This window comes from Bos indicus, chromosome 26 (genome assembly GCF_029378745.1).
Source record: "Bos indicus isolate NIAB-ARS_2022 breed Sahiwal x Tharparkar chromosome 26, NIAB-ARS_B.indTharparkar_mat_pri_1.0, whole genome shotgun sequence".
In the NCBI taxonomy this organism is placed as follows: domain Eukaryota; kingdom Metazoa; phylum Chordata; class Mammalia; order Artiodactyla; family Bovidae; genus Bos; species Bos indicus.
The window spans coordinates 17824189-17838155 of NC_091785.1; the positions used below are offsets into that span (position 1 = coordinate 17824189).

At 46.2% G+C, this 13967-nt stretch overlaps 1 protein-coding gene across 2 annotated transcripts in view; it reads right to left on the minus strand.

The window, feature by feature from the left end:
- PIK3AP1 (phosphoinositide-3-kinase adaptor protein 1) overlaps nt 1-13967 on the minus strand; it is a 120729-nt gene that overhangs the window by 4181 nt on the left and 102581 nt on the right. For both annotated transcript variants that reach the window (XM_070781278.1, XM_070781277.1), the window contains 3 exons: nt 11010-11165; nt 6070-6140; nt 4753-4871 (listed from right to left, as the gene is read on the minus strand). In XM_070781278.1, coding sequence (XP_070637379.1) covers nt 4753-4871; nt 6070-6140; nt 11010-11165 — 346 coding nt within the window. The remainder of the gene's footprint in view (nt 1-4752; nt 4872-6069; nt 6141-11009; nt 11166-13967) is intronic.

Consider the following 13967-nt stretch of genomic DNA (forward strand, 5'->3'; position numbering starts at 1 on the left):
CTGACCACTCCCCCTGCTCCTGCCTAGGGATTCCACAGATATCTTTACAAGTGAAAGTCGCTCAGTTGTGCTTGACTCTTTGCAACCCCAGGGACTATACAGTCCATGGAATTCTCCAGGCCAGAATATTGGAGTGGGTAGTCTTTCCCTTCCCCAGGGGATCTTCCCAACCCGGGAATTGAACCCAGGTCTCTCACATTAAGGGCAGATTCTTTACCAGCTGAGCCACCAGGGAAGTCCAAGCAGCTAAAAGGTTAACTCTTGGTACTCCAGGAGGCCTTCATAAATATGCTCTGATTTGTCAGTACCTAGGCTGTGCCTTAAAGGGGAGTGCACAGATTGTTGTGCTGAGCTCATTGTGCTCAGTCGTGTCTGACTCTTTGCAACTGCATGGACTATAGCCTACCAGGCTCCTCTGTCCATGGAATTTTCTAGGCAAGAATACTGGAGTGGGTTGCCATTTCCCTCTCCAGGGGATCTTCCCCACCCGGGGATCGAACCTGCAACTCTTGCTTCTCCTGCACTGGCAGGAGGACTTTTTACCACCGCACCACCTGGGAAGCCCATAGTGATTGGCTAAATCACTAGGAAACAGCAAAACGTATTCAAAAACAAAGGGGCAATGTCTCAGCAAGATACTGGGTCTTTCTTCCTCTACTGGCAGGACTTTATACCTATGAAGAATGTGACACTGTCAGCTGCCCACTCTGTGGGAGCTGCAAGGGAAACGCCACACAAGGATATAATGCATCTGCTCCTGTTCATGTTACCATCTGCCTTCCCTAACTTTGAAGTCTGTTGGGAACTTACAGCCTGTGGGAATGTGAAGCTTCTTTCTTCTGATGTGTAACCCACCTGCACTGCGGTACATGACTTGATGGCTAGCTGTCAACCCAATCTGTATCAATCTATCATCTGCCCATTCACTTACTTGCATGATAAATATTTGCTAAGTTCCTAGCATGTGCCAACTACTGAGTTAACTCCATATTGCACTGGGGAGAGTAGAAAAAACTTTAAAAATCAAAACAGTCTTTATCATTTTGAGGTTTACCATCTACTTGGCGAGATAGATATGCAAACAAGGGCCACCATGTGGAGTGAGTTATAATAGAGGTATTTGGGGAACACAGAAAGTTCACGCTACAGAGGAACATCAGGGGAGGCTTCAAAGAAGAGGTGAAGTCTTGACAGAGTCCTAAAGGATGTGTAGGAATCTTCTAAGCAGAGATTGGAAAGGAGTAGGAAGACAGCATTCTAGGCAAAAGGAACATATTGGGCAAAGACTGTACAAAATGGCACAGCTCACTAGGAATGCTTAAGGGGTGAAACATCAATGAATACAGGAGAGAGATGGGACTTAGGGCTACAGCATGCTAAAAAATACAGAAATAAATGCAAGGCTTTTATGCCAGGAAGTGACATCATCAGCTATTTCTGTTCTAGAAAGTGCACTCTTGTGCAATGTGGAGGAGGGACTGATGGAGACAGGGAGGTAAATGCAGGGATGAACTTAGGCATGGGCAGATGGAGAGGAGGGGGTGGATCTGAGAGCTGCAAGGGCAGCAGAATGAACAGAGCCTGGGGGGCTGCAAAGGAGCAAGAATGGAGGCTGCCTCCGGGGTTAGGGACTTGCGGAAGAAAGAAAATAGTGTCTTGTCTCTGGCTGGGAAGTCATGAGAAGAAGGCAGTTCAGGGCAGAGGAAGGCAGGTGGGATGATGAGTTCAATGAGATCGTGAGTGCAAAAACTGAGCTCATCATCCCACCTGCCTTCCTCTGCCCCGAACTGCCTTCTTCTCATGACTTCCAGCCAGAAAAGCCCAACATTCAGAAAACTGAGATATGGCATCCGGTCCCATCACTTCATGGCAAATAGATGGGGAAACAGTGGCTGACTTTATTTTTCTGGGCTCCAAAATCACTGGGGATGGTGACTGCAGCCATGAAATTAAAAGACTCTTGCTCCTTGGAAAGAAAGTTATGACCAACCTAGACAGCATATTAAAAAGCAGAGACATTACTTTGCCAACAAAGGTCCATCTAGTCAAGGCTATGGTTTTTCCAGTAGTCAGGTATGAATGTGAGAGTTGGACTATAAAGAAAGCTGAGCACCGAAGAATTGATGCTTTTGAACTGTGGTGTTGGAGAAGACTCTTGAGAGTCCCTTGGACTGCAAGGAGATCCAACCAGTCCATCCTAAAGGAGATCAGTCCTGGGTGTTCATTGGAGGGACTGATGTTGAAACTGAAACTCCAATACTTTGGCCACCTGATGCGAAGAGCTGACTCATTTGAAAAGACCCTGATGCTGGGAAAGATTGAGGGCAGGAGGAGAAGGGGACGACAGAGGATGAGACGGTTAGATGGCATCACTGACACAATGGACACAATAGACTCCGGGAGTTGGTGATGGACAGGGAGGCCTGGCATGCTGCGGTTCAGGGGGTCACAAAGAGTCGGACACGACTGAGTGACTCAACTGAACTGAACTTGAGATCTCTGGGACCCCTGGTGAGGTCCCCAGTGAAGAGCAGGAAATAGAAGGCCCAGGTAGAGACAGAGATGGACTTAGAGCTGACAGTTCAAGCTCTGGGGACAGCATGAAGAGTGAGGAGAGGCAGGGACCAGGACTGGAGAGAGTGATGAGTGGGATGTGCTGTTTGGGGAAGGGAAGTTCAGGAGAACATAAAGGGGGAAGAGTTGTGCCAGTTCCCAGATCTGGAAGTGAAGTGGAGAATATCCAGTCAGCCTCCCGTCTTATCCATCAGTGGGTCAAGCATTCAGGACAAAGGCCCATGTTATTCGTCGCTCAAACATCTCCTCATTTAATTATGAACATTATATACAGTTTCAGAACAATTGCATCTTTTCCAATCTTCACACCAAAAATGCACCCAAACCCTTTTTCTATCAATTACAGATTTCTTTGTAAACACCATTTCTTTAGTCAAATGTGTTTTCCTCCTTTTTCTCTCCCCATCTTTATCACAACATGCTTCCAGAATCTCCCAAACAATTCAACTGCCATCTCTCTTTACACATTAAATGCATCCCCGTTTCCAGTCTTTAATTTCTGGAATCCACTTCCCTAGTTGTTCTCTCTCCTGCAGACAAAGTTCCACAGAGTCTTTGAAGCTCTGCATTCAAGACTGACATTCTTTTTAATCTTGGAACAATTAGATAACTCCCTCCTTTACCTTCAAGAACAAAAGGTCTTAGATCTTCTCCCATGACGCCTGGACCTCCTTGGACAGGTAAAACACAATGACTAAACGACTGGACCCTGGAGTCAGGCACACCTAGGTTTATCACACAGATAAAGTCTCCATCCAGTCTCAAGCCCCAGTTTCTACCTCTGCAAAATGGGATAACTCTAAATATCTACCACTTGAAGTTGTGGAGAGAATTAAATGAGTTAATGCATTTAGTGAGTTTACCAGAATACCCAGCACATAGTAAGTGCCAATAAATACAAGCATTTATTACCATAACTGCTCTCCATAAACATCCCTCCCCAGTCACCAACTATATATAATTTTCAAGTAACAGAACATAATGCAAATTCAGCAGACAGGACTAGATTATCACTAAAGTTCCTTCTAGGGCTAATGCTCTAATATGTGACCTCTAGTCTACAACAGGGAAACATGTTTGGTGAGTGTAAAGCATTTTGGGACTGTGGGAGGTTTTCATAGCAAGTGTCAGTAGGTGAATGTTGCCAGGAACACACAGAAAAGTGGTAACAGCTAAGACAGAAATGGAGAGATCCTCAGTGCACAGTCAGCTGCTCTTTCCAGAGAAACATAAGAAATACCTCCCTGTGGCACTTTCTCAACAAATTTCACTGATGAGGTTTATTTGAGTTAAAAGATTCAAAATGTAAAAAAAAAACAAAAAACAAAAAAAACAACCCTAGTTAATCACCCCTTACCCACACACTGTATTTTAGACATCAAAGAATTAAACTCCTAAGACAAGCCTAGGCTTTTATTCCCAAAGCTTCCTTTCTGCCTTAGTAGACAGTTACACAAGCTAGCTTTGACCACCTTTTCAGTGGTTCCACAAGACCTCAGAAAGGTTCCTGCCAGGAGCCAGAACACACATCAAAGCCCCATAAGTCAGTCACACTCTTTTGTCTAATGCCCAGCCCCCAATCTCCATAGGCTCATCCTTCTGTATAAGAATCATACAGGCAGTTGTGGTCTTATTTAGGGCCAGAAACTCAATCCTTACAACTCTGTGAGGAAGTCCATTTATTATCTCCATTTATTGGACACAGAAATAAAGTCTCAGGAAAGTTAAACAATTCATCCATGTACACAATAGGCTGCCAGGGTATTCCCAGGTGGTGTTTCCCCTCTACCACACCATCCTGTCTCTCATCTGCATTTCATCCCCAAGTCCTTCTTATCTCCTGGTCCTCCAGAAGCACTGTCCCCACAATACAACCAAGGGAATTAATTATTCAGGAGTTGAATTCTAGCCAAACAGATTTAAAAAAAAATATGCAAAATGTTGACCTTTCCCAGTGTATTTCACTGACAAAATACTGAATTTGTTACTTAGAGTCTGCAACTGAATAAAGCATCACTTAAGTGAATGAAGAGTCCACGTTGAAATGTGTCCAAAGTATGCATTTCAGTGAGTTTAGCTCTGTACTCACTCTTGGGTCACCTTAGATGTCCCCAGACCCTACTCTGCCCTGAGACTCAACAAGCAAGGAAAAAAATGTTCTGTCAGCTTCCTTGTTACCTCTGTGAGGCGGCTCGCGGTGGCACCCTGGGGGGCCTCTCAAGGGGCACGGTGGGCATGCTGTCCACTTGTAGAGGGCCTGGACTACGACTCCTGGTAACCTCGGGAGCTTCATTATCCTACAGCAAAAAAAAAAAGATGAGAGAGAAGGCTGAAAATGACATTAAGCAGCAACACAGCGGGACAGAGCCATCCCACAAGCTCCTCGGCTCTCCCCAGGCTTTGGTGGAAGATTACTCACTGACTGAAAATCAATAACCCAGCAACACGGGGGGCAGTTTTCCACTGACTCTGACAACCAGAGTCACTGAAGAGACGATGGGACCTGAGTTACTGACATTATTAGTGACCTGAGCTCTCGTTCCTTGCTGCTCAGCGTGATTTGTGGGCCACCAACAGCGAGCACCACCTGGCAGCTTATGAGAACCACAGGGTTTCAGGCCCCTCCTCACACCTGCATTTTCACAAGATCCTAGGTGATCCTTATGCATAGTAAAGTTTGAGGAGCATTGCTCTAGGGGAACCAGGTAGGGCTGGAGAAATTTTCTTTTTAAGCAGAAGTCCCTTTGGGGGACTGTGATTGGTCCTCCGTCACAGGACAATACAAGCTATGCGCTGGTGGGTGGCCCACCCTAGGACCCTACCTCAGGGAGTCTCCCAGGTTGGCAGTGACTCGTGTGACCCCCACCCGTGGAGAAGCAGAAAAGCATGGTGAGAGAAAAAGCAGACACCCACAGGAAAAAGGAGACCAGAGAGTGTGTGGCCTGGGGGCGGTGGTGGGGGGACACAAACCACCAGCCCCAGCTCTGCATGCCTGCCGCTCCTGACCCAGGCCCAGAAAGGTGACCGCCACCCCTGGATTCCCAGATACTCACCCAGTTCCCTCTCTCAGACAACCCTTTTGGTTTAACCCTCTCCCTCCTTCCTTCCCTCCCTCCCTTCCTTTCTTCTCCTCTTTTTATTGATGGGAAATTAATATAACATAAAGCGATCATTTTAAAGTGAACAATCAGTGCCATTCAGTACGTTCACAATATCGTGCAACCACCATTTCTGTCTAGTCCCAGAAATTTTCCCGACACCCCCTAAAGGAAACACTATCCCTTAGGCAGTTTCTCCCCATTTTCCCTATCCCCAGCCCTGGTAACCACCAGCCTTCTATCTCGATGGATCTACCTATTCTGGACGTCTCAAATAAATGAAGTCCCACATGGATGATCTTTTGTGTCTGGCTTCTTTCTCTTGGATTTCTCTTTCCTGCAGTGAAATGACCCCTGAGACAAAGACCTATGTGGGTGGGGGTGCCCCAGCTCTCACCTCGTTGTCCCCCTCCATCCCGCTGCTCACACTGAGGAGGCTCCGGGTGCTGGACCGGTTACTCGCGCTGCCTAAGGGTGCAAACAGAGTCAGCTGGACTATGCAGGCTATCGAGATGAAGTAAAAGTCAAAAATCTAGCACTTACTGATAGAAACAGTACATAAGCTGTGAATGCAGGATTCTTCAAAATGCTGCTATCTAATAATATACCATGTTATTAGAGTTCACTTCTTTCAGCATAAAAATGGGTCATCTTTTTATGACCACGTTTCGCTTTATAGCTACCATTTACCAAGAGCTCACCCCACGTTCTATGCTTTAAAAGCATGACTGCCTTTAATCCCTAGGAAAACCTTATCTGATGCTAGTACTTCGATTTGACAGACTAGGAAGCAGAGGTGCTCTGTTTCTCACCTGTTCAGTGGTGTTTCTTAAATCTGCAAACAAACTTTGTTACTGAAGTTTTTTTACCTATTTAGGAATTACAGCAAGCACGTGCAAGCATCACGCATGTATACACACCTTCTAAAAGGGCCAGTGTGACACAAAACACAAAGCACAAATTCAAAAGTATGATTTACACACCAGATAGGAACTATGACTGTGTGAGTTCAGCTGCTTAGAGATGTAAGTTGGGGATTTATCACCTAAATCACTGAAACAGCATTATCCAATTGAGTTTTCTGGAAATGTTCTGCTGTGTGCTGTTCAGTTTGGTAGCTAATGTGACACAGCGCAACTGAGGAACGGAATTTTAAATTTTATTTAGTTTTAACGAACAGATTTACATAGTCACATGCAGTTATGGGCTACTGTACTGGGCAGGACAGCATTAGAACAAGCTCAAGGACGTGATGGTTTGGCAGTGAAGAAGGAAGATTAACAGTCAATCAACTAAAACTTTGACTTTAATTTTTCCAATATATGCTGTTAACAGTATTGCCAGCACTTAGGTTTAGCTGAATTTTCACTCAAAATAGCTACTTATATTAGATTATAGGTAAACTGTCTTATGGAGAAGGCAATGGCATCCCACTCCAGTACTCTTGCCTGGAAAATTCCAAGGACAGAGGAGCCTGGTGGGCTGCAGTCCATGGGATCGCTGAGTTGGACATGACTGAGTGACTTCGCTTTCACTTTTCACTTTCATGCACTGGAGAAGGAAATGGCAACCCACTCCAGTGTTCTTGCCTGGAGAATCCCAGGGATGGGGCAGCCTGGTGGGCTGCCGTCTATGGGGTCACACAGAGTCGGACATGACTGCAGCGGCTTAGCAGCAGCAGCAAACTGTCTTAGTTTTGACTTTATTATGGCATCAACTTTGACCTAATTAATTTAGATACCAGCTTCACAAAAGCAGGTTGAGATTATAATTTTGGATTATTTCTTGGAGGCAGATTTTTAAATTTAAGATAATGTGTCAAAATATTTCTAGAAACCAGGGGATTGAGAGTTTGTTTCAGAGTTAAGGACAACATGACCCTGTCTCTTTCTATCCAGTTGCCCACATATAACACTGTTCGCTCAGCTAGAACGTCCTTTCCTTCCCACTCCCCCAGCCACTCCATCCACAAATTTGAAACCTCCTCAGGCTCCAATGCTCAGGACAAATGCTATCAAAACCTTTCCTGATTCCCCCAAATGGAAGTAACCCCTCCTGTGCATGGGCTTCCATCCCTGTGGGGCCAAGCCTCCACGTCATTCATCATTGTTCATCTTATTCCTTTACAACCAACCAGACTCCTTCCAGAGATTATCTGCTGGGAGGGAGCAAAAAGGTGTCCAGGAGCTGATTTTAGGATCCTGGAAATTCATACCTACCAGCTCCCACTATCCTTTCCCTTGGTGTTGTTGAATTTTTAACCCCCAGTGCTTGACTTTGAACCCTCACTCCTGGTTTATCTGCCCTGGCCCTCTCCCTTCTCCAAGGCCGATGGCCTGGTTGGCCCCAACCCACCTGGATGGCACCGTTGGTGGGAGGTTCTGGCCCCGGGCCCCCATCACATTCACTCTTGTTGGGGGAAAGGGGCAGTGCCCACGCCTTGCCAGGCTTCTGTCACCAGGGAAGAAGGATCAGACAAGCCTCTTGCACTCTTTTTACACTTTCTCTCCTCCATTATAAGCTCCCAGAGGACAGACCCTGTTTCTTTTTTAGCTTTATGTCTCCAGTGTACAGTCTAGCTCCACATGCACAGATTGATAGGGGTATGAATGAGAGAAAAAAATGATCATGTATATGATTGTTAAGAAACTTGAGTCAGGCAAACAAGAAGGAGCTCAATGGTCTTTCTTTAATGAAACTTTTGTTCTCTTAAACATAAGACTAATATCTTGTGCTTAAAATTGTAGATATAACTAGATTTAACCTGAAACTGTTTTCCTCTAGTTTCCAAGAGATGGCAGCTGCAGCACGATAAAATAGTGCTGTTTTTAGGGCATGATTCTGGGGGTTGAAGGGCTATTGGTGGCTCGGAGCTGGACTATCCTCATTCTCTCTCCTTGCCCTGTGAACTCTCTCTCTTTGGAAGGAAATATGTCCCCAAGGTTGAGTACACAGAAAGATCTGTATGTGAACCCCCGATCCTCTGCTTAATTGTCAAGTGACCCAGGATTAGATGCTTAGCCTATGTCTCGGTTTCCTGATCTCAGAGCACTACTGTATAGGATGAGATCGTATGGTAACATGCTTGGCACAGAGCCTGTAAGAGCAAGCATTTAATTAATTACCGCAGCTATCATCATCATCAATTTCAAGATGGCAGATTATCCATTAGTGACTCAAGGACGCCACCTCCAGTATCCACACCTTTGTACTGCCTCCTCCTCACCTCCCTCTTGGCTTAGCCACAGGACTCACTTTCGCCAATATGACATTATCAAGTGTGATGTAAGGCAAAGCTCGATAAGCACTTGCACACCGGGGCTTGCTTTTCTGGAATGCTCCCTATATGGATCTTGTTATCACACAAGAAGTTCAGGCTATTGAATTAGAGGCCATATACAGAGAGGCCCTGAAGAATGAGAGGCCATCATGGATGCTCCAGTCCGTGCCAAGCTTACAGCTGAGTACAGTTGCACAAGTGACCCCAACTGGCCACATGGGGCAGAGGTGAACCATCCCCACGGCCTCCTGGCCAAGTTTAGAATCAGGCTTAAATAAATGATTGTGTTTAAAGCCGTTGCATTTTTGGATAGTTTGTTATACAGCAATAGATAACTGAATAACAGGGACCGGATGCAATCTACAGCCACGGAGCAAAATAAAACCCTCTGGCCTGTCATTTAATACATTTCTTACCCAATCAGCTAGCGATCCCTGGGCAGTAAACCACCACACAAGGTAAAAAGCAGAGTTTATGCTTTCCATTCTATTCTCACTCCAAAGTAACTCAAAGTAAAACATACAGATAAAATAGTTTGAATGAATCCAAACCCGAAATGAGTATTCTGTGTTTATCTTGTTAAATTTCCCCTTCCCTTACCCCAGAAAGCCCTGCCTTCACCCCGAGAGTGTCTACACTCCTTCTCTCCTCCACAGCACAGCTGAGATGGGTTGCCTGCTCCTTGCTTCCTCTGCCATCTGTGATCACTGGGAAAATCTCTCCCATTTCTGAACTTGTCAGAATTCTCTAACTTGCCTCAAGGGGGTAGTATATATTATTACCCTCATTATGTAAGGGAGATTTTCATCTCTATCAAGTCCAGACTTAACATAGCTGTGTGATACGCTTTGGGTATGTTTCAACAGGTAACAGTGGCAGAGGGAAGAGCTGGCTTCTACTCCTACTGCCATTGACTGGTTGTGGGACCTTGGGCAAAACTCTTTCTCTTTCTGGGTTACAAATACCCTGCTAAAAAAGTAAGGAGGAGGAACAGTTCAGAGGCTCTTGACCTAAGTCCACAGATGGGCAAAACTGTGTGTGTGTTAAAACACGTGCAAGTGTATTTTTATCAGAAGGACATGCACAGCATACGTCAGATTCTCAAAGGGGTTCGTGATACAGAAAAGATAAAGAAGCCCTGGGTTAGATGAGCTTCCAGTTCCTACCTCCACATGGCAGTCTTCCACCTGACATTCAAGGAGACTTTGAGTCCTGAAATTCAGCTTGTCTCTTGCTCTTTTATTTTTTTGCCCCTAGCCACTTTTGTTAACACTGAAATGTAAGAAAGCAGGGAAACTCAATCTATTTGGCTTGTGAAGCGGGCGTGTCTGCAGTCAGTTAACATTGCCCTGGATCCGGAAACAAAGCCTCAGCTCCTGCCTGCACATCAGCGGGTATTGTCTGTCGCAATCAGACTCCTATTCAAGCTTTCAAGCCAAAAGAAAAACATTTCCAAATCAGATCCTCAACTGCCTATACAGTTGGAATTCTCAAATCTGAATCCACTGTTACCTAATGTTTTTGACTTTGTGACTTTTCCTTTCCCTGACCACGGTTGAAGCAAAAAGAACAGTAAGCAAGAGTCTTGACCCTGATCCAGTCTGCCTGAGCTCAAATCCAAGCGCTACCCCTTGTTGGCTATTTAACCTAGAGGAAGGCCCTAGGCTGCCTGTTTCCTCCTCAGTAAAAAGAGGTGATAGTACCTATCCTGCAGAGTGATTACGATAATTAAATCAGAGAATCTGTGGAAAAGGCTTAGCAGATAGTGAATGCTCAATAAATATTAACCAGTACTATTACTAGGATTTTTCATTTATAAAAGTGATAGAGTAATAATTATCACACACTCTGCCTTCCGGGGATATTAATGTAAAGGGTCTTCTGTGCCCTCAAAAAAAGGCAAACCTCACAGGCTAAATGTCCCTCATTTCTTACACCTCCTAGGCCCAAACCAGGCTCCAGTTAAGATCTTCTGGGCTCATCATAGAGCATGTTTCCAAGACCCAAAGGCACCTGCTGGAGTCCAGCTGTGAAGGCACCTGGGGCCACCTGCTTACTTGCTGTGCTGGAGGTACTGTCTGTTTTCCAGTCTCCTCGTCTTAGCTCTGTCCTTGGGGGAAAGACGCTTTTCCTGGGGCCACTCTCATAGACTCCATACTCCACTTTCCCAGGCATGTGCTGTGAGTGCCGAATTGGGACCGTGATCTCCAAGTCTGGAATTAGAGAGAAAGGGATCAGCTTTAAGGAACCGGGATGCCAGTTACCAAACTGCCAGTTACCAAACTGCGAAGCTGCTTCCTCTCTACCCGCCTCCTTCCCCTGAACCTGGAGGGGAGGGGAAGGAAAGGAGAGGAGGGGAGGGGAGGGGGAGAAGGAGAAGGGGAGGAGCCGCGGGGAAAGAGGGGCAGGAGGGTGGGGACCCTGCCCAATCAGCACGGAAGCTCCACAGAACCATGCATGGCAATCACTGGCAGAAGGTTGGGTGGAGGAATGTTGGAAAGGGCAGAGAAGTACTTTTCCATCAGGTGACAGAAAGAATGTGCAATTAGGGAAAGGTTGGTGGCTTAGACTGTAAAGAATTCCCCTGCAGTGCAGCAGACTGGGGTTCAATCCCTGGGTCAGGAAGGTGCCCTGGAGAAGGGAATGGCTACCCACTCCAATATTCTTGCCTGGAGAATTTAATGGACAGAAGAGCCTGGGAGTCGGACACAACTGAGCGACTAACACGTTCATGGGTGCCCCAGCTCTGCCACTCAACTGTGGAACTTGAGTTAGTCGGCCAACCCCTCTGATTTCTTCCTTTTCTAAGGACGGGTTACGAATGCCATTGATTGTAATACTAGGTTATCCTGCACGTCATGCATAGTTCCGAGAGCCTACATATTCTTAGCTTCTTCAGTCCTCCAACACCCATGAAATAAATACTATTGTCAGCATGCTCAATAGAAACTAAGGTATAGAGACATGAAGTAGCGTCTCCCAAGTCCCCATCAAGCAGCTGGTAAGTGGGATAGCTGGGATGTGAACCCAGGCTCCAAAGTCCAGGCCCTTAAGGACTCGGTTGCCTCCCATAGAGACGGTGGGTGGTCCACAATGACAGTAATGATCCAGAGAATTCATGGAAAGAGGTCCATAAGATCCATGAAAGATTTTGTGACTTGCAAGACTGATCACTGGTTTGAGACCCCACAGATTCATCAAGATAATTCCTTTGTCCTGCAAAGCATTAACCTGGCCTCTTCACTGGCTTAGCCCGATCAGTGACTGGTCTTTCTTCCCTGTGCCCTGGGGATTTCCACCCCTGGTTGCTATGAGCAGAAAACAACCCCAGCTGACAAGTGGAACAAAGTATCTGTGGGTGCCCGACCCAGCTTCCTCCCCAGGAAAGTGTGAAAGCCAGGTGAGCTCCTGTCACAGGGCTCCCCTTGAGGCCCCGGACCTTCCCAAGTCTCGGGGCAGAGACTCTAGGAAGAGGTGTAAGCGTGGGTGGGCTTTCGGAGATGTGTGCCCTTAATCTCAAGGAACTACTTCCTCCTCTGCCTCCCCTCTGTTAGGGAGCAGGTGTGGCAGGAAGTCTAGGGAGTGTGGCACCTGCCAAAGCCAGAGGTCTGCCAAGAAGGGTGACTGTGTACACTAGCACAGCAGGGAAGAGCGGGGTGGGGATGGGCTGGATGGAGCGTGTGCTCGGCATTCGCATGGAGAGTATTAAAACAGCAGATTGCCGGCTTGCGTGGGCTCGAGCTTGCCTCATTCTAGAGACCCCGATCTCAAGGGTAGTGTATGGTCCTAGCTTTCCAGACCTCTGTGTAACACAGATCTTTTTCACATCCTTAGCCTCCTTTGGTTATAACTGAGCAGTGGAAGCTCCCACCCACTTGGGTGCCCAAGCTTGAAAGTGCGTGGGCAGAGACTAGTCAGTGAACCCCACATGGGTGTGAACCCACAGTGTCTCAGAGCCCAAACAGGTAACGCATTCTCCCCCTCAGCTTTGGCTGACGTTTTTAATGACAATCTTTTCAAGGTAAATTCGTGACTGCTTAATTCACTTCAGTGAAGCAGTTTTCAGCTCACAACCAGTTCAAGGAAAGATAAGTAAAATACACAGGAAAAAAGTTGGGAATCAAAGTTCAAAAAAATCAAGTAGATCCAGGCTAAATGTCCACAAAATCCTGATATTCTTTGAACAGAGGAACAGTGCCAGGAAAAATAATTATCATCACTATACTGGGAATCACTTTTCCCAAAGTGCATTCACATGTGCTAATATTCCTCCTCTGAACTTTGCTACTCTGGTAAGTGGGCTTTTCTGGTGGTTCAGTGGTAAAGAACTTTCCTGCCAATGTGGGTTTGACCCCGGGGTCAGGAAGATCCCTTGAAGAAGGAAATGGCAAACCCACTCCAATATTCTTGCCTGGGAAATCCCACAGACAGAGGAGCCTGGCAAGCTGTAGTCCATGGGGCCACAAAGAGTTGGACACAATTTAGAGACTAAACAACAACTCTGTTAAGCAGATAAACTGGGTGTGACCACAGATGGGGAAACTGAGGCATGAAGCGGTTAATGGAAAAGTCTTGGATCATGAAATGATTTGGAGACAAAGCTGGGATCAGAATCCAGGTTTCCTGGGACCCAGCTTGCTCCTTTAGGTCCTGCCCTGCACTGACCACAGACACACCCAGAACACAAATATTGGTATTCTTCTCTGTGGGGTCAGGGCATTCAGTAAGTCCTGGGCCAACCAGCCCTCTTCTGACTTCCTACATTATCAGTGCTCTGCACAGTCTCAGTGAGAGTAAGCCAACTCCCAGGGCTGAGAACAGACTGGCAGGTTATTATGAACAGACTGTTACTTCTTAATCGTCCTTGGTCTTTTAACCCAAATTAAAGAAAAATCATCATTGTTTTTCTTTTCTAAGGCAAATGAGGTTTCCAAATGAATAGAGTCAGTCCTTGAGTGGGGTGACCTCCATTCTTTGAAAAGATTGTTCAAGCAGAAATGCCATTCATCAGCCCC